The sequence below is a fragment of the Lissotriton helveticus genome, chromosome 9, assembly GCF_964261635.1.
Source record: "Lissotriton helveticus chromosome 9, aLisHel1.1, whole genome shotgun sequence".
In the NCBI taxonomy this organism is placed as follows: Eukaryota; Metazoa; Chordata; class Amphibia; order Caudata; family Salamandridae; genus Lissotriton; species Lissotriton helveticus.
Genome location: NC_136070.1, coordinates 1255416533 through 1255436101, shown reverse-complemented (window position 1 = coordinate 1255436101; position 19569 = coordinate 1255416533). Strand labels below are relative to the sequence as shown.

The 19569-nt window shown below is 48.8% G+C and overlaps 1 protein-coding gene across 1 annotated transcript in view; it reads right to left on the bottom strand.

Moving 5' to 3' along the window:
• LOC144783414 (E3 ubiquitin-protein ligase rnf213-alpha-like) overlaps positions 1–19569 on the bottom strand; it is a 2376820-nt gene that overhangs the window by 263411 nt on the left and 2093840 nt on the right. The window contains exon 34 of the mRNA XM_078662402.1: positions 16331–16414. Coding sequence (XP_078518528.1) covers positions 16331–16414 — 84 coding nt within the window. The remainder of the gene's footprint in view (positions 1–16330; positions 16415–19569) is intronic.

Below are 19569 nucleotides of genomic sequence, written 5' to 3'. Positions count from 1 at the left end.
CCATGTGGTACTGCAACAAACAGGGCGGTGTGGGGTCGTGGACCCTTTGCCAGGAGGCTCTGCGCCTCTGGCAATGGCTGGAACGTCAGGGCGTGACTCTGACGGTTCAACACCTGGCAGGTTCTCTGAACGCCAGGGCGGACGAACTCAGCCGTCGGTGCTCGGTGGATCACGAATGGCGTCTGAACTCGGATGTGGCGAGAGGCCTCTTTCAGCAATGGGGAGAGCCTTGGTTAGATCTATTCGCCACAGAAGAGAACGCGCAATGTCATCAGTTCTGCGCGTTGGAGTTTCCAAGACGGCACTCGCTCGGCGACGCCTTTCGGCGCGAGTGGAGTTGCGGTCTGTTGTACGCCTTTCCGCCTATACCACTTCTGCCCAGAGTGCTGAAGAAGATCAGGCGCAACCGGGCCCAAGTTATCCTTGTGGCTCCGGACTGGGCTCGAAGGTACTGGTATCCCGAGCTACTCAGCATGACAGTCGGTCCCTCGATCCGCCTGCCCCTTCAGGAGGACCTTCTGTCGCAGCAGCAGGGGACGGTCCTCCACCCGAACCTGTCCAGTCTCCACCTCCATGCGTGGAGATTGAGCGGCGACAGTTGAGGCCATTTGACTTGCCCCCTGAAGTCTGTGATGTTATTCTGGCAGCCAGGCGTCCCTCCACAAAGTCGGTATACGCCTGCCGGTGGAACAGATTTGTGGCATGGTGCACAGCAAAGGCTGTGGATCCCCTTTCTGCCCCTCTGTCTGAGGTTCTCCTCTTCCTCCTTTCCCTTGCCCAGCAGGGCTCTGCTCTGGGCACTATCAAGGGCTATCTTTCTGCCCTTTCCGCCTTCTTGAGGCTACCTGATCAGCCATCTTTGTTCAAGTCCCCTATTGTGTTAAGATTCTTGAAGGGCATCACGCACATGTATCCTCCAACTCCGTTCGTGATGCCTCAGTGGGACTTGAACTTGGTTTTGACTTTCCTGATGTGCGCTCCCTTTGAGCCCCTTCATTCCTGTCCTCTCCGTCTTCTCACCTTAAAGACGGCCTTCCTGGTAGCCATCACCTCTGCCAGGAGAGTGAGTGAGCTCCAGGCTCTTTCTATTCAACCTCCTTTCTTGTCTGTTCATCCTGATAAGGTGGTTCTTCGGACTAGACCTTCTTTCCTGCCCAAGGTAGTCTCTGCTTTTCACATTGGGCAGTCCATCACCTTGCCCTCCTTCTTCCCGCCTCCGCATCCTTCAAAGGATGAAGAGCGGCTCCATCGTCTGGACCCACAACGTGCGCTTTCATTCTATATGGATCGCACACGCCAGTTCCGGGTGGATGACCAACTGTTTGTTGGCTACGTGGGTGAGAAGAAGGGAAGGGCGGTACAGAAACGGACCATCTCTCGGTGGGTCGTCCTGTGCATCAAAGCATGCTACTCTTTGGCTCGGAAGGAGCCTCCTGTTGGGCTGAGGGCCCATTCCACTCGGGCCACGGCGGCTACTACTGCCCTGGGCCGGGGAGTCCCCTTGCAGGACATTTGCCAGGCGGCCACGTGGGCCTCGCTGCACACCTTTGCGAGGCACTACTGCCTGGACAGTCAAGTCCGGAGGGATGGCTTCTTTGGCCGTTCGGTCCTCCAGGACTTTCTGGTGTAGGTTGTATTGGTTCGCAGACCCACCACCGGGGTTGGTATTGCTGGGGTATCTATTCTAAGGTAAGGAATCTAATACTAACCTGTTTCTTTCAGATGAACAAGTTACTTACCTTCGGTAACGATATATCTGTAAGAAACAGTAGTTAGTATTAGATTCCTTACCGCCCCTCCCATCCTCCCCGTTCTGCGAACTGATACCTAGGGTTAAGGACATCCCTTTCAGGGCCCTAGTTTTCAAATGGCACCAGTGTTGGTTCTCACATGGCTCTGCGTGTTCTGGCGCGGAAAAGCTGTGTGCAAAGAACTGACGTCAGCGCGCGGAGGCGGCGTCTATATACTCCAGCGACGTCATCACGGCGCACGACGCCGACGACGCGGAGCCGCAGGGGACGCCTGCAGACGACGCCTACCGACGCGCAGGGGTACTGCTACGCAAAAGTTTCCGGATCCAGACTGACGCCTGGGGATATTCTAAGGTAAGGAATCTAATACTAACTACTGTTTCTTACAGATATATCGTTACCGAAGGTAAGTAACTTGTTCGTCAGCGCGCGGAGGCGGCGTCTATATACTCCAGCGACGTCATCACGGCGCACGACGCCGACGACGCGGAGCCGCAGGGGACGCCTGCAGACGACGCCTACCGACGCGCAGGGGTACTGCTACGCAAAAGTTTCCGGATCCAGACTGACGCCTGGGGATATTCTAAGGTAAGGAATCTAATACTAACCTGTTTCTTTCAGATTTTACAACCATCACCATAAAGGTTGTTTGGACTGGTGCAAGGTGCTCACTAGAATAGTGAACATCATATACCAGGCCAACTTCTCACAGATAGGATGGATATCAGTCTTGGTGACTGCATTGAAGCCTCTGTAGTCTACACAAAACCTCATTTCTCTATTTCCGCCCTAGTAGTGAGGTTTTGGCACAAGGACTACTGGACTAGCCCAAGGGCTATCTGAAGGCGCAATGACCCCCAACTCCAGCATCTTCTGGACCTCTGTCCTGATGCAATCTCTGACATGGTCAGGCTGCCTGTAGATTTTACTTTGCACAGGCAGACTGTCACCTGACTCAACATCATGGGCACACCAGGTAGTCTGACAGGGTGTCATGGAAGAGACTTCAGGGAACTGATTGAGAACCTGTCTACAGTTAGCTTGTTGCTGGCCAGTTATGCTGTTTGCAAAAACCACACCATCAATTTAACCATCAACAGGGTTGTTTGAGAGATCAGATCAGGAAGAGGGTCACTCTCTTCCTCCTGTCCCTCATCAGTTGCCATGAGCAAGCTCATGTCAGCCCTGTCAAAGTAAGGCTTTAGGCGGACACATGAAGAACCTTGTGGGGGCTTCTTAGAGTACCTAGATCTGCCAAGTAGGAAACCTCACTATTCTTTTCCAGGATGGTATGCGGGCCACTCCACTTGTCTTGGAGCGCTCTTGGGGCCACAGGCTCCAATACCTACACCTTCTGTTATGGCTGGTGAACAGTCAGAACAGCCTTTGGGTCATGCCAGGGCTTCTGGAGTTTTTGGCTGGTCTCTAGGTTTTTACTGTCCTTCATGTGCTCAGCTATACATGAACACAGGCCTAGCACATAGTCTACTGTGTCTTGCTTGGGAGGTTTGAGTGGCTACTCCCATCCCTCCTTCACTAGACAAAGTGGACCTCTAACTTCAGAACACAGAAGTTCAAATAGGCTGTAGCCGACCCCTAACTGGATGTCCAAACAGAAGTTCAAATGGGCTGTAGCCAACCTCCTTCTGAGGAACCTCTGTACGCAAAAAGAAGGCAAGGCAATAGGATATCCCATCTCCTCCTGAGCTTGTCAGATAGTCCCATTATTATGCCTTTGAGGGTTTTGTTGAACCTTTCAACTAACCCAATGCATTGTGGATGGTAAGGTGTGGTACATTTGCAATTTACTCCACACTCTTTCCAAATTGCTTTCAGGTAGCCAGACATGATGTTTGCACATCAGTCTGACACCACCTCCTTAGGAAAGCCCACTCTGGAAAATATTCCCAAGAGGGCCTTGGACACTGCAGGAGCTGTAGTAGACCTAAGGGGGATATCTACCGGATATCTGGTGGCATGGGCAACCACCACCAGAATATAACTTTTCCCAAAGGCTATAGGAGCGTCTAGGGGACCAACTATGTCAATCCCTATCCTCTCAAAAGTGTACCATAACTACTAGTAGTGGCATTAGCGGGGGGCTTTGTGGTGCCACATGTCTTACCACTGGCAGGTAACACAAGAACCGTGAGGCCAGTGAAAATGTGGGAAATGCCTGTTCCAAGTTTTGCTTTGCCCAAGGTGTTCAGACAGGGTTATGCTATGTGCCAGGGTCAAGAGGAACTCCACAAACTTCTGAGGGACAACCAACCTTCTGGTGGCACCAGTCTTGGGGTCACTAGACTTAGAATAAAGGAGTCCATCTTCCCATTAGACCTGGTGGGTCTCAATTACAGCAGCTTGCTATCTTAGGTGCTCAACAGAGGGTCAGGAGTTCTGCTCCAAACTCAGTTCCTTACTAGAGGGTCCCCCTACATCTAGTAGCTCTGCCAGGTCAGGCCCAATCTCCTCTGGAGTAGTTCCCCCATAAGGGGTGAGATCATCTCTCTCAGGAGACTGATCCTCACATGAAGTTTGGGGAGAGGATAATTTCTTAACCTTCGTACTTCTCTTCTTGGTAACAGTCTGGACCATAATTTCTGGCTCCACTGCTCCTTGATCTCCCTGCTTCGAGAAACTTTGATCTTGTACCCACAAAAACACTCTCAGCGATACCAAGTCTGGCTCTACATCAGCCCATACTGAAATCTCTAGATCTTTGCCCATAAGACACTACAGGAATAATAGAGGATACCACATCCTTTTTAGGGCCAGTGACCTCTCCCCCCCCCCGCCCAGATGAGATTGACCACTGCCATGGGGTGGCTATTAGTGATATTATCAGTGTTGGTTACTTGGTAAGTGTGCCTAAGTAAGCATTGCTCAGGTGACACCAGTTTTTCAATCACTATGGTGACACTAGCACCTGTGTCCCTGTAAGCTTCTGCTTGAATACCATTGATAAGGGGAAACTGGCTGTATTTCCTCATACTAGGAGGCCAAACAGCATAAGTGACAAGGTCAGTGTCACCCTCTGATATCAGTGACTTCTCTGACTAGACCAGAGCTCACTGCAGCCCCCAGGGTGAACCCAGCTACACCCTGTTGGGGTTTACTAGTTCTATTGCTAGGGACACCAGGGGGAGTAGTAGCAGTCTTGGTGCATTACTTAGGACAACTGGGATCACATTTCCTAAGGCCTTTTTGCTTACGAAGCGCCAAGGAGGTTTAGTATTAGAAGAAGAGGAGGAATTGGACCCAACCTTAGAGGAAGATTTTTGTGGACCTGAGGAAGGCTCAGTCTTTTATCTTTAGTTTCTCCCTATCTTTCTCTTGGGACTTAATATTTATCTTTTTTTTCTGGTCACCCCCAGCATGAGACTTATTGCTCACCCTGCCGCAAACCCATTTGTCTGCCTTCTTTCCCAGTTCGTGAGGAGAGGTCAGATCAGAGTTCACCAGGTATTGGTGCAGTTTCTCAGGCCCACTGTTATTAAGGATGTGCTCTTTCTCATGCTGAAATTATACAGTCCATTGTAGACTTGTACATTAGCACCATGTAATCAGCCTTCCAGAGCCTTAATTGCACAGTCTATGAAATCAATACATTCTTGTGAGGTGTCCTTTCTGGTATCCCTGAACTTAACCCAGTATTCTTCATTGGTAAGCTCTAATCCTTCAATGAGTCCCTCTTTCAAGATCTGGTAGTTGCTTGTATCTTCTGTTGTTTACTGCCAACAGTTTGTCTCCACCTTTGTCTGCAACAGAGAGCCACAAGCTAGCTGCCTACTGCTTCTGGGTGACCTCTTGGACTTTACAAGCCCTCTCCAGAGCAGTATCCCACTTGTAGATGTCATCACCTCTCTTATAAGGGGGAACAATCCTGCTGAGATTTCTAGTGTCAAAGTGTTCCTCCCTTCTAGTCTCTAGTGCCGACACCATGGGGTTCTAACCCCAGTCCCTTCCTCTCTTTCGCCACTTCTAAAACGCTCTTCTCAAGGGACAGCTCCTTTCTTTTAGCTTGACTTTTGCTTTCTCAAGTTTGAGCAGGTCATATCCCCTATCTAAAGTTCTGTCCTCTTTGTTAGAGTGAATGAACTTAACCTGAGATGCTGAGGGAAGGGAAGCTGAGGACGAGAGGACCTGTTCCTCCTTGGAATACAACCAAAAAAACAGGGGGAGTAAAAGTAGGCCTACTGGGATGACCTCCCTTATGTACCATCAGTACCTCCCTTTACTGGTATAGGGTAGTCCATTTGAGTCTCAGCAGACTTCTCATGGCTATGTCCAGTGAAAGAGCCAGCAGTACTCAATTCTTCTTGCTCTTTTCCTGTCAGGTCATCCTCCCCACCAAGGTTTCCTTGGCCTAGGTTTCTCTTAGGATTCTGGATGTCATCTTGACACAGCACATATAAGAGATGAGATATGTCTTATCCTACACAGGGTCCTTAGTTCCTGTAATATGAGGGCCCTGTACCCAGTTACCAGAGTCTGACTAGGCTCCCCAATTGTAGACATGGTACTCATGTAGTGTATTCTACTCAGGTAATCTAAACTTCCCAATAAAGTAGGCGGAAGAGATATGCAAGAATCTTGACACCTAATTTAAAAGTTTAGCAAAAGTCTTGCCTAACAAGTAGTGTTTTACAAAACTAGTGGCAGTAGTGGTTTTTTATGGAAACCTTACTGATGACTAAGTGGTAAAGCAATGCAAGCCTTACCACCAATGTGCGAGGCTGGCTCAGTATATGGGCCCACATGCATCATTGTTACATTTTGCACTTCCTAATTTGCGAAAAATAAGGAATCGCAAATTAAGAAGTGCAAAATGCTATGCATCATTATTTTCGGTATTCATTTGTGATTTGGTAAAATCGCAATTTTTACCGAATCCCAAATGAATACCGAATTCTTAAGTTAATTTTCGCAATTCCCATTGATTCCTATGGGCCAAAAGGCCCATAGGAGTGAATGGGAAGGCATCAGCAAATTGCGAGTGGCACTTTGAAAATTTCATGGGTGCAGGGGGGGTCCAAAGGACCCCCCCATGCACCCCTGAAATGTATTTTTCGCATCATGTTTCACACACACATGTCCTAAGGACATGTGTGTGTGAAACATGAATGTTGAAAAAAAAACATTTTCAGCATTTTAAACACTTTTTCCAAATTTACCGAGTGGTTCAACCACTCGGTAAATTTGGCACCCTAATTGCGAATTTGCACTTCTAAAAGTAATGATGCATTGCTTTTAAGAAATCGCACATCTGCGACTTCTTAAAAGCACCCGCAATTTTAGAACTCGCAAAAATGTTACGAATTCTAAAATTGCTTCATGCATCCCAAAAAGCACTTTTGCATTCGCAAACGGCCGATTTTAAGGAATCGCACCGTTTGCGACTACAAAAATGCTTGATGCATGTGGGCCATAGTGTACAACTATGGTCAGGCACTGTGCACTGAGTCCAGGCAACCCTTAGTGATAATGTTTTGTCCCTAAATTACCAAAGCTCTCAAGAGGTAGCTTTGGATAGCAGCTAAGGCTTATCCAGGTGGATGTAACATTTACCATATAGTCAGTCAGTAATCTTACACATAAGAAAGAACCACAAAAGGTGAGTATTAAAAATGTTTGTATTTATTAAACACACATTAGAAACTAATTTGGTATATCTCCTACCTGGAGATGATATATAGAGAAACACTTCAAAATCAGGTAAGTAGCAAAGGAAAACACTATGGGGGTGAAACCATATACTAAAATAGTGGAATGTGAAATGTTTACCAATACTGGACTAATACCCAAGGATGGAGGATCTCAGGGGAAGTGCAGAACCACCAAAGCTAAGTACCTAGGGAACCCAAGGCATCCAGGTGCAGAGTGGTTACAACGGGTCAAACGTCCATAGGATAACATTGGGTAAGTCGCAGATGATTTTTTTGTGTTCTTTCACCCTTCCCAGTGGACTCCGGAGGAGGCACAAGGCTCAAGAAAGGTTGGAGAGTCACCCCATCTATGGATACCCAGTGAACCAGGATACCTACACCAGGGAGCCTCAGTGCATGGGGTGAAGTGATGTCAGAGACTCCCGTTTATGCTACTAGAGGATCACAGCTGATCAGCAGCTATAGAGTCTTGCGGACCATGTCGGGGGGGAAAAGGATGTGGAATCCAGACAAAAAGAACCTGAAAGCAGAGGGGACAGAATCCAACCTACCCGGAGATGACCAGGAGGAACAGGGGCACAGTACCAACCCTTGTTGGAGGTTCTTGCTGTAGCACAGTGAGCTTGAAGCAGCAGCTGTGGAGACCAGGCGAGGATGCAGGAGCACAGGCACTGTCCATGAGCCCTCCCACGCTAGTCGACAAATGCAGGAAAGTCAGTGGCCAAAAGGACCACTAACAACCCTTGGCAAACCATTGGCAACAGTTTGTGAGATAGGATGCCGTGTTGCAGACCAGCAAGGTCTGCGGGACTAACCCAGCAAGGGTAAGTCAGTGCTGGCCCTCTGAACACAGGAGAGCCAGCAGGAATTGTTGGAGCCCCCTCGAGGACCCTCTGGCAGGAATCACAGGGATTCGCTGGGGAACCTCTGCAGCACACAGGAGATGAAGGCCCATGATGCAGAGGATGCAGGCAGGACGTCATTCTTCAATCTGATGCTGAAGGCTGTGGCTTCTTGGAGCTCACATATTTTCTTGCAGGAGACACAACAAGCCTTGGTAACGACAGACAGACGCGGTGCACAGGGATGCAGTTCAAGTTGGCTGGAGAGGTAGTGCATTCATCTAAGTTGCTGGGAAGACTGGTCAGGCCTCTGGAGAGCCAACATACCACAGAGGGACAGCAGGATCAGCAAACAGGTCATCAACGTTGAAGTCCTTGGGCTGCAGGGAAGTGACTACTTCACTCCAAGGGAGATTCCTTCTTGCTCGTATGCATGCAGACCCCTTGGTGACTAGGAGGATGCACGGCCATGGACCTGCAGGACTTGAAGAAGCACAGGGCCGAAGATGCAGCAGGAATCTTCCTCCCAAGAATATTTTTGTTTTGGGGCGTGGCTTGATCCAGCAGCAGAGTTCAAGTGTACAAAGCAGAAGAGTCTTTAAATAGTCTTCAGATGACTGGAAGTTGGATCTTAAAGTTGTTGGAGGGACGAATCTAAGAACCCACCCTAAGGGGAGCCTTTCAGTAACCCTAAAAAGGGGAGGGACCTCGTCTGCAGTGACTCACCTATTGGAGGAGGGGTGGAGGGGTGGGGCACTACTCACCTGGTCTAGGCAGGCAGAGGCTCCAAAGGGAAAGGTTCAAAGTGGCAGAATAAAGTGGCCACCTATAGCAGCTCTGGGCACCTCCCTAGGGAGGAGCTGGACGGGGGGACACTCCCTTGTCGTTTGTGTGGTTTCACATCAGGGCTCCTGAACAGAGCAAAACTGGTTTATCTTAAGAGGGCACCAAAAGTGCCCTTCAATGCAGTCTGGTGGCGTCCGGAAGCACCCCAACCCTACCTAATTCTAAAGGAGAGGTAGTTACACACTGCTCGGCTTTCCCTGCCCGAGTTAGGTTCATCAGCAGGGTGGCAGAACAGTGTCTGGGGCAGGCAGCAGCGGGGGTTGGCAGTCCGACCCTGTAAGGTTACACAGGTAGGTATTTGGGGTTCTCTAATGAGCCCCAAGTACATGGTATCATGCAACTAGCACGGGAATCGGTGTAGTTGCATAATGCCAACATGTTTGATACCAAACATGCCTAGGTCGGGATAGTCATTATGTAGCTGGACTTCTTGACTTTTCAGTGTCCACTACATACCTGAAAATGGCTACCCTGCACTTACAAAGCCCAGAGAAAGGAGTCTGTGGTTTGTAGGGGTACCTTTGCTCATGCAGGGGTATCAAGACACTTAAAACCATGCACCCTGCCCTAGAACTGAAGGGCCTACCATAGAGGTGACGTATAGGTTTAATGTCAGGTGATCGGGATATAAGGGAAACCTTATAGCCAAAGTGAAAGGTGGAAGCACCATTCCACACAGACCGCAAAGGCAGCTCTTCAGACACAGTTTACAGGGGCACCTATGGGTGGCATAATATATGCTGCAGCCCATGGGAGACAGCTGGTGTACCAATGCCCTGGTAACTCAGTACTATATACTAGGGGCTTACAGTGGTACTCCAGTATGCCAAATGTGGGGTGTAAAAAGTACTTACAATTGAATTTAGAGGAGAGAATACTGCAAATGGGGTCCTGATTAGCTGGATCCCAGTGAACTACAGTCAAAACACATTGACCCCAGGCAAAAAGTGGGGGTACCTATGACAGAAAGAACTGACATTTCCTACAGTCACTGATCTGAGTGGAAGGGAAAGGGATGTGCCGCTGATTGAATCATGGTTCGTTGGCCACCACTACAGGTCTTTTTCCATTCCCTCTGAAATCTGGACCTGATTGGAGAGATTCTCATTTGGATTTCAGGTCCCACTGTAGAGTCCGCATATGCCAGCGCTTATGTTGTACAGCAGGATGCCGGAGGCAAGAATACACAGTTACCTCCTATTCAGACTTATCCAAATCCGGATGGAGACTGAAACATTGGAATCATAGCTTGACTATCCTGGACTCACCACTAGGTCCGATAGATCCGAAACTGCACTGTGTCCAGAGCAGCTCAGATGAAAGGGAGCCAGGTGTGACTTCAGCATGTTGATAGAGAACCCCATTGAATGCAGAAGGTCCACCATAGTCTTGAAGTGCGTGAAGATTACTTAGGGCAAGCCAGCCTTCAACAGCCTGTGTTCGAGGAAGAGGAAGTTTGGAACCCCTGACCTCTACATATGTGCTGCAATCACAGCTACCACTTTCCGGAACACCTAGGGTGGTTTGTAAGGCCAAAAGGGACACAGTGAACTAAAAGTGCTTGTGGCCCACTGTGAACTACAGGTAACATCTGTGAGCCGGCAGGACAAGTATATGGAAATATGCGCCCTGCAGGTCCAACGCATCTGTGAGGAAACAGGCCTTTTTGAAGTTTCATCCCCACTTTCTTCTCCTATTGGCACTACTAAGCACTGGTGTAATGATACTCACCATTAAAAAGGTACATGCTTAATTGATCTATTCCCAATTGTCATAAAGTGGTTTACTTGTAAATCCCTGGTATGTGTTACCAGGGGTACCTAGAGCCTGTTTACTTGTAAGTCCCTACTATGTGTTACCAGTGGTACATAGGGCCTGTACATAAAAGTGTCTCTTGTGAACTGCAGCAACAGTTGTGCCACCTCAAGTGAGACACGACATAAGCATGACTTCCAGCCTGCCATTGCTGGCTGGCAGAGCAGTTTTAAACTGCTAACTCAACTTTGCCATTCAAAGTAGTGGCAAAGTCTAACCCTTCCTTTTGAACCCGTTCTGTCCCGAGGACATAACGACTATGTCCTTGACTGTGCGCTGGTGTGCCGAGGATGTAACTGTGATGTCCTCAGCTCAGAACTCCAAAATCCCTCTGCTGTAAACAGCAGAGGGATTTCCTTTTTATTTTTTTAGCCTTGTGAGGTGGGGACAACTCTCGAGGATTTTTTTTTCCAATGGAATGAGGATCGTGCGCATAGCGCACTCACGTCATTACATCGAAAGTAAAACTGAAATGAGCTGATTGGCTTGTTTCAGTTTCAGTGCTCGTGGGCTATCTCAGCCCCTCGCGGACTGAAACACACAGAAGAGGTGTTGTTGGAAAGAGGAGGGTCCGCATGTAAAGGGGATGTTATCTGCTCCTGGCAAGAAAAGCCATACAGGGTGTGATCCCAGAAGGCAAGTTTCAACAGGGAAATCACATTTGATGGGCAAATAGCAAGCACAAACAAGAACAGCTACTCCATTGTTAGGGTAGACAGTAGGGTGTCAGCAACAGCAAGGGGAATACACCGGTTTTCCTGTAACTTGGAGCTCAGAGGTGGCCATACCACTAAGGTGGGCAACCACGCTCCATATACCAAGAGAGGGGTTCAGCCTTCTTGGGAGTGGGCAGAATAGAGCACCTTTTGATAGCTGGATGCCACGCTCACAGGAAGTTGTCATTAGGTGGGGGGTTCTAAGTAGCTCATTGGCTAGTGACCGTAACCTACCCAAAGAGCACCACTTTCTAGCCATAAAAGAGGCCTCTCTGGCTCCCAACAATCGGATCTCGCCTGGATTGGACAAGAGGACCAAAGAAGGACTCTCCTGCTGATTTGGAATATTGGCAAACAGAGGCTGAACTGAAGTTGGACGTCACCTGCTGCTCTTTGGGCTAACAAAGAGGGTGACTGTGCCTGTGGAACCCTGCTCATGGAGAAGTTGGCCTCAAGCCCACCCAAATGCAGAGACTCCAATAATCAGTTAGCTGACTTCCTGTTTGCAGCACAGGTTTACAAAAGCTGAGGAAGCCTGCTTGGATGAGTTGGTAGCCAGATCACCGGATCAACATTGCACCATAGGAGACCAAATCACGATGCTCAAAAGTTGCTCTGGAGTCTGATGGATCTAGGAGAGCCGTCGAAGTGCAAATTGATCGCCTAGAAGTAGAGTTTTCGCCAGAAGAAGGCAACTGCTGCTTTAGCTGTGACTGGAGATCAGTGTTCCAGTGGTGCTGGACTAAAGAAGACTTCGAGGAACACCAACCACTGTGACTATAGTGGCCTCACCAGAACCGTGGGCCGAGGAGTAGTCCCAGGAAATCCCCCATCGGACACACAGATCCTCAGCATCTTCAGCATCCTGTATCCTTTGCATCAGAACCACTCTATAGAAGTCATTGGCAAGTTCCCATTAATGTAGGAACTAGGATGAAGATTGCTCCTTCTTGGAGGTAAGTGTTTTTTGGTAATTTGTTAGTCTCCCTGGCCTGGTCCTTGCCGGATTTGGTCACCCATAATAACTGGAAGTGACCACATTCTGCTTTTAACAAAGTTTTCTTGAAAATGTTTCTAAGGGTCAAATTTGTAGAATTTGCCAGTGCTCGTTCGCCGGTTTAGTGAAAAGTTGTGATTTACTGTTTTCTTAAGGATTTATATTTATGGAACCCTCCGGTGGATCTTTTTTGTTCTGGTGTCTTAAAATTAATGAAAATATGATCTGTCTATCTTTTATAAATTGGTGTCAGATTTCTTGAGAGTCATGTTTCCTTCTTGTCCAATTGTTTTGGTGCGGGTTAAATACTTTACACTTCTTCCTTTGTTGAAGCCTGACTGTTGAAGCCACGGCTACCCTGTGTTGAGTTAAGGTTCGACAAACAATCCTGACTGGCCCAAGACAGGATTGGTGAATCTACTATTCGGTGAGGTCTCCACCGCACGATATAATACACCCCATTTCCTCACACACATGTTTAGCAAGTGCAGGACTACAGAGACAGCATGTCTGAATGGCAATGATCTACAATTGATAAGTTGTTGGGTGAAAATGTGCTTAGCTTCAATAAAAACAAGCATTGGCATAGCCAATAGGTCTCGCCTTTGGGACCTTATGTGTTTAGCCATGCAACTGTTGATGTTGCACCAAGGATATTGTGCTGCATAATTAAATACTTATAAGGTCCCAAAGGCGAGACTTATTGGCTATGCCAATGGTTGTTTGTTTTGAGAACTGGTCACCCTAAATTCCTATCCATCTTTATAGTACCCCAACCAGTGCTTTAAATGGGCCGGTACTGAGTACCGGCACTTCTTATTTTTAACATCCAGAGTACCGGCACTTCTTCATCGCCACGGAGCGTACCGATACTCATGACTGGTAGGCTCAGTTGTACATGTGCTGCTGAGGATGTGGCTGTCTGAACGCCACTCTCGGCCAAAGCGCCACTGTAGCCCTGTGCCGAGCCGCTGCTGAATCATTCAGCGGCAGCTCATTACATTTTGTTAGTGTGGCAAGGGAGCAAGCTCAATATCACGCTGTGAGTGACAGGGTCCGATCAGACCCTGCACTTTAGATCACAGGTGTGAAATTTTGCAGCCACTCAAGGTCCAGACAACTGGCTGAGAGCCTGCAAGGGAAAAGCCTTGGGAGGTAGGAATTGCAAACGTTTTTAATTCTGTGGTGAGTCTTTTGTGTCAGTGAATGTCTGCTTTTGTGTGAGAGAGCGGAAGCAACAGAGAGAGCATCGGGACATTATGTAAAGGTATTTTAACGGACAATGTGAGGAATGTTTTGTGTGTACATGTCTGCTTGTTCTTGGGCCTGTGTGTGAGTGCGTACTCATGGGCAAGAGAATGTATTAATGCTGTACTTAATAAAACAAATAAGAACTGAACCTGCAAATATAAAAAAACGCAGAAACTAAAGTATAACACATTGACCTTGATGTCATTTTTTTGTGAGGAAATAACCACTTTATGTTCATACATTTATCATGTTTTTTGGTGTGCTGAAACTGCTGTAACTAACATGTTCCTTTAAATGCAATGAGCGGCTTACACAGTTGAAAGAGGCGTATTAGGAGACAGGTTATTAATTGTCTACATATGCCACGCCTATATGTGCAGAGGTAAATTGCACATGCAGGCAATTTGAGACTGTTGATAAGTGTAATTTAAGGGCAAAATGATTACTTGACAGATGGCAGTAGTGTTTTTATATAATTATGCCCTGCCCTCAGCTCCGCCCCTTACCCCGCCCCCTAGCTCAATTTGATGAGTACCTGCACTTTTGTTCCCCATTTAAAGCACTGACCCCAACCTGCACGTCTTTGAGAGGCCGGCCTCTCTTTTACATGACACACCCCTCTGTCTGACGCTGGTCCTTGATTTTTAACAAATAGAACGTGTAGACGTGCACTTTGTTCAGATTTGCGAGTTTGACGAAAAGCCATCTTTCACAGATCTCCTCAGCTGGCACGTCAGCTGGACACAACACCTAAGAAATAACCTGCAGAACAGGAGACGACATCAGGGATCGGCCCGAGTTTGCACACAGCACATTAGAGGCAGCCTTCAGAAGTGCACACAGAATGCCAGGGGTGCCTTTAATACTGGACACAGCACTGCTGATGAGGCCACGAGAGCTGGATGACAATCCAGGCGAAGGCCCCAGAGGTGGCGGGCACTCAGACCGGGTCTCCAGAGGCGGCCGTGCCTGTGATATGTGCACAGGCGCACACGCTGTCTTTGCTAACGATTGTGTTTGTCCCTCCGCAACTTCCCTATAGCCTCCGTGCATTGTTTATCCACTGTACATTCATTCCTCAGAACCCCAAGATGCTTAAGGACAAGAGTTTTTCACTGATGCCGCTGGTGCTGAGGTTGGGGAGAAGGAGGGGGTCTGCAGGTTTGTTTTTTCCTTTCCTAGCGGACATCCTCTTTGTCTCTGTGACTTAAATTTTGTGCTGCCATGGCCATGCAGTAATCCTTCAGCCCCTGTGGCATGCTTCCTCAGAAGGTACTTACCCTTGCTTTCCAGAGGGAAGCTTCAGAACTGGACACAACACTGCAGCGCCATCATAGAAGCACAATACTCGGGGCGAGGCCTTCCCAGTAATGTTTACCCAATCTCCATTTCCTGATTATTAAGTGTCTCCCTTTGAAGCCCTACATTCTTCTCCCCTCGGCTCTCGTCATTGTGTTACCCGCAATGAAGACCTCGTGATGCTGCTCACAAGGGAGGTTGTCATGCTGCCTGCGCCGTTCACGGAGCTGGAGCACATAGGCGCCAAGAGACAAAATCTATATTGTTCATGCCCAGCTCAGTCACGGAATAAATTTACAACAGTGCTCAAGATTTCTGGGACAGAAAAACGTTCTTTAAGAAGTCTTACTTTGTTTTTCAGTGCCTTAACAGACAATTTAATAAATCCCTTGGAGATGAAAATTGAAGAATGGAAAAGAGTAGCTAACCAGCTGGACAAGGATCACGCTAAAGGTAACTTGCTACTTTTTACAACTCTTAGTTCCAAACTCTCTGCCTGCAAAATAAACACTTGCTAATAACACACGGAGAGTCTCTTTATCTCTTTGTGCGTTAGTGAATTACCTTTGACAAGAGAACCCTCTAGTGTCCGCAGGTTAAACGTACCATCAAGCAGATAAACAAATTAGATTTAAGGCACAACTGGGCGAGCCATGGTACTCTTGTATCAGAGAGGAAGGGGCCTGCGCGATTCCCTCACGGGAGCAGGCAGCAAAGCGCGATAATTGATACCATTTGGCGCCAGCAGCTCGCTGCCGCAAGGAAATCGCCGTACGTGCACGCGTTGCCATTGAAGGCAATGGAACGCATGCACGATGTAGCCTGAAAAAGGCAATCGCTGGATACAGGTCTCTATCCTATGCAACACGCATGCGTTGCGTAGGACGAGACCTAAAAAACTGACTCAACCATAACTATGGGACGTGGTATGGCATATATCTCTGAAAAATCAGCAGGTAAAAACTAGCATATATCTGCCTGGTTGAATTGAAATTTATAGTTTGTTATTTAACTGTGACATGCACTTTATTTTTTAAAATATTTTCTTATTTACATTTATAGTTTTTATTTGTGCTGTTGTTGAAATGATCTAAATCTAAAGATTAACTGATTACTAGAACACATTTTACAACCTATATGGACTCACCTTGGTCTTTAGGGCTTGATTTTAAATAATCCCAAACTTTTCTAATGACTTGTAGCGTTTCTTGAAACGGGGATCGCTGTTCATCTGAAAAAAAGATAGGTATTTATTTCTAATTTATTTCATGCAGAACATATCATTATTACGGTGGACAAAACTAACTTTTTGAATTCTAAAGCACAAGTTACTTACCTTCGGTAACAATATATCTGTAAGAAACAGTAGTTAGTATTAGATTCCTTACCTTAGAATACCCCTAGGTGTCAGACTGGATCTGGAAACTTTGGCGTAGCAGTACCCTTGCGTGTCGGTAGGGGTCGTCTGCGGCTCCGCGTTGGCGTTTTAGCGCCGGGATGACGTCGCCAGAGTACTTAGACGCCGCCCTCGCGCGCTGACGTCAGTTCTTATACATAGCTTTTCCGTGCCAGAAAACGCAGAGCCATGTAAAAACCAACACTGGTGCCATGAAACTAGGGCCCTGAAAGGGGATGATCTTAACCCTAGACATCGGTTCGCAGAACGGCGAGGATGGGTGGGGCGGTAAGGAATCTAATACTAACTACTGTTTCTTACAGATATATCGTTACCGAAGGTAAGTAACTTGTGCATCTGAAAGAAACAGGTTAGTATTAGATTCCTTACCTTAGAATAGATACCCCAGCAATACCATCCCCGGTGGTGGGTCTGCGAAAAAATTATCACACCAGAAAGTCCTGGAGAACGGAACGGCCGGAAAAGCCATCTCCCCGGACTTGGGTGTCCAGGAAGTAGTGTCTTGCGAACGTGTGCAGCGAGGCCCACGTAGCTGCCTGACAGATGTCCTGCAAGGGGACTCCCCGGCCCAGGGCAGTAGTAGCAGCCGTGGCCCGTGTGGAATGGGCACAAGCCCTACAGGGGCTCCCTTTGAGCCAAAGAGTAACAAGCCTTGATGCACAAGACGACCCATTGAGAAATGGTTCGTTTGTGCACCGCCCGTCCCTTTTTAGCGCCCACGTAACCAACAAAGAGTTGGTCATCCACCCGGAACTGGCATGTGCGATCCAGATAGAATGAGAGCGCACGTTTTGGGTCCAGACGGTGGAGCCTCTCTTCCTCTTTCGAGGGATGCGGAGGCGGAAAGAAGGTGGGCAAAGTGATGGACTGCCCGATGTGGAAGGCTGTGACTACCTTGGGCAGGAAAGAGGGTCGCGTCCGCAACACAACTTTGTCCGGATGGACTGAAAGGAAAGGAGGCTTAGAAGAAAGGGCCTGGAGCTCACTCACTCTCCTGGCGGAGGTGATGGCAACCAGGAAAGCGGTCTTCAGAGAAGGCGAAGAGGACAGTTATGAAGCTGCTCAAAGGGAGCGCACATCAGAAAAGTTAGAACAAGGTTCAAGTCCCACTGAGGCATCACGAAAGGAACTGGAGGAAACATATGAGTGATGCCCTTCAAAACCCTATTTACAACTGGGGACTTGAACAAAGAGGGCTGATCAGGTAGCCTTAAAAAGGCGGAAATGGCTGAGAGGTAGCCCTTCAGAGTGCCCAGAGCAGAGCCCTGCTGGGCAAGAGAAAGAAGAAAGAGGAGAAACTCCAAAAGAGGGGCAGAAAGGGGATCCACAGCCTTTGCTGTGCACCGTGCTACAAATTTGTTCCACCTGCAGGCGTATACCGATTTTGTGGATGGACGTCTGGCTGCCAGAATGACATTACAGAATTCAGGAGGCAACTCAAATGGCCTCAACTGCCGCCGCTCAATCTCAACGCATGTAAGTGGAGACTGGACATTTTCAGGTGGAGGACCGTCCCCTGCTGCTGCGACAGAAGGTCCTCCTGAAGAGGCAGACGAATCGGGGGATCGACAGGCATGCTGAGGAGCTCGGGATACCAGAACCTCCGTGCTCAGTCTGGAGCCACAAGGATGACTTGGGCCCGGTCCCGCTTGATCTTCTTCAGCACTCTGGGCAGAAGTGGTATAGGCGGAAAGGCGTACAACAGACCGCAACTCCACTCGCGACGAAAAGCGCCTCCGAGCGAGTGCCGCCTTGGAAATTCCAACGCGCAGAACTGATGACATTGCGCGTTCTCTTCTGTGGCGCATAGATCTAACCCAGGCTCTCCCCACTGCTGAAAGAGGCCTTGCGCCACGTCCGAGTCCAGACGCCATTCGTGATCCATCATGCACCAACGGCTGAGTTCGTCAGCCCTGACGTTCAGGGAACCTGCCAGGTGTTGAACCACCAGAGTCATGCCCTGATGTTCCAGCCACTGCCAGAGGCGCAGAGCGTCCTGGTATAGGATCCAAGAACCCACCGCGCCCTGTTGCAGTACCACATGGCGGTGGTGTTGTCCGTGAACACCTGCACTACACTCCCCCGGACAGAGGGGGGGAATGCCTTTAGTGCAAGTCGGATCGCCCCAGCTCCAGAAGGTTGATATGGAGCTGGGACTCTGCCGGAGTCCAGAGGCCTCTGATCTCCGCCTCTCCCATGTGGCCTCCCCAGCCCTGGAGGGGTAGGAAGAGGGATCTGTCACTGACCCAATCGCGGTCTGTGAGCCACCACTGCAACTGACTTGCAGTGCCCTCCGAGATCAAGACATGGTCGGACAAGTTGTCCGGATGCTGGGCCCACTGAAACTTCAGGTCCCACTGCAGAGCCCGCATCCACCACCTGGCGTGATGCACCAGAAGGATGCAGGAGGCCATCAGCCCCAGAAGCCGGAGCGTCAACCTGACCGAGACCCGGGATAAAGGCTGAAAGATCGGAATCAGAGGCTGAATATCCCGCACCCGCTGTTCGGGAGGATAAACCCGAAACTGCGCCGATGAAGAGGAGCTTCTGAGAGGGACACAGGTGTGACTTCGGCACAGTAATGGAGAACCCCAGCTGGTGCAGGAGGTCGGCCGTAGTCTGGAGGTGGCTGACGACAGTCTGGGGCGAGCCCGCCTTCAACAAACAGTCGTCAAGGTAGGGGAAGACTGAAACCCCTAACCTGCGCAGATGAGCTGCGACCACCGCCATCACTGTCGTGAACACCCGTAGGGCGCTAGTAAGGTTGAAGGGGAGCACGATAAACTGAAAGTCCTAGTGGCCTACCGTGAACCGCCGGCAGGATGTGGATGTGGAAGTACGCATCCGGCAAGTCCAATGCTACCATCCAGTCTCCTGGGTCCAGGGCAGCTAAGACCTGAGCCAGAGTCAGCATCTCGAACCTCTCCTTGCGGAGGAAGCCGTTGATATTCCTGAGGTCCAAGATAGGG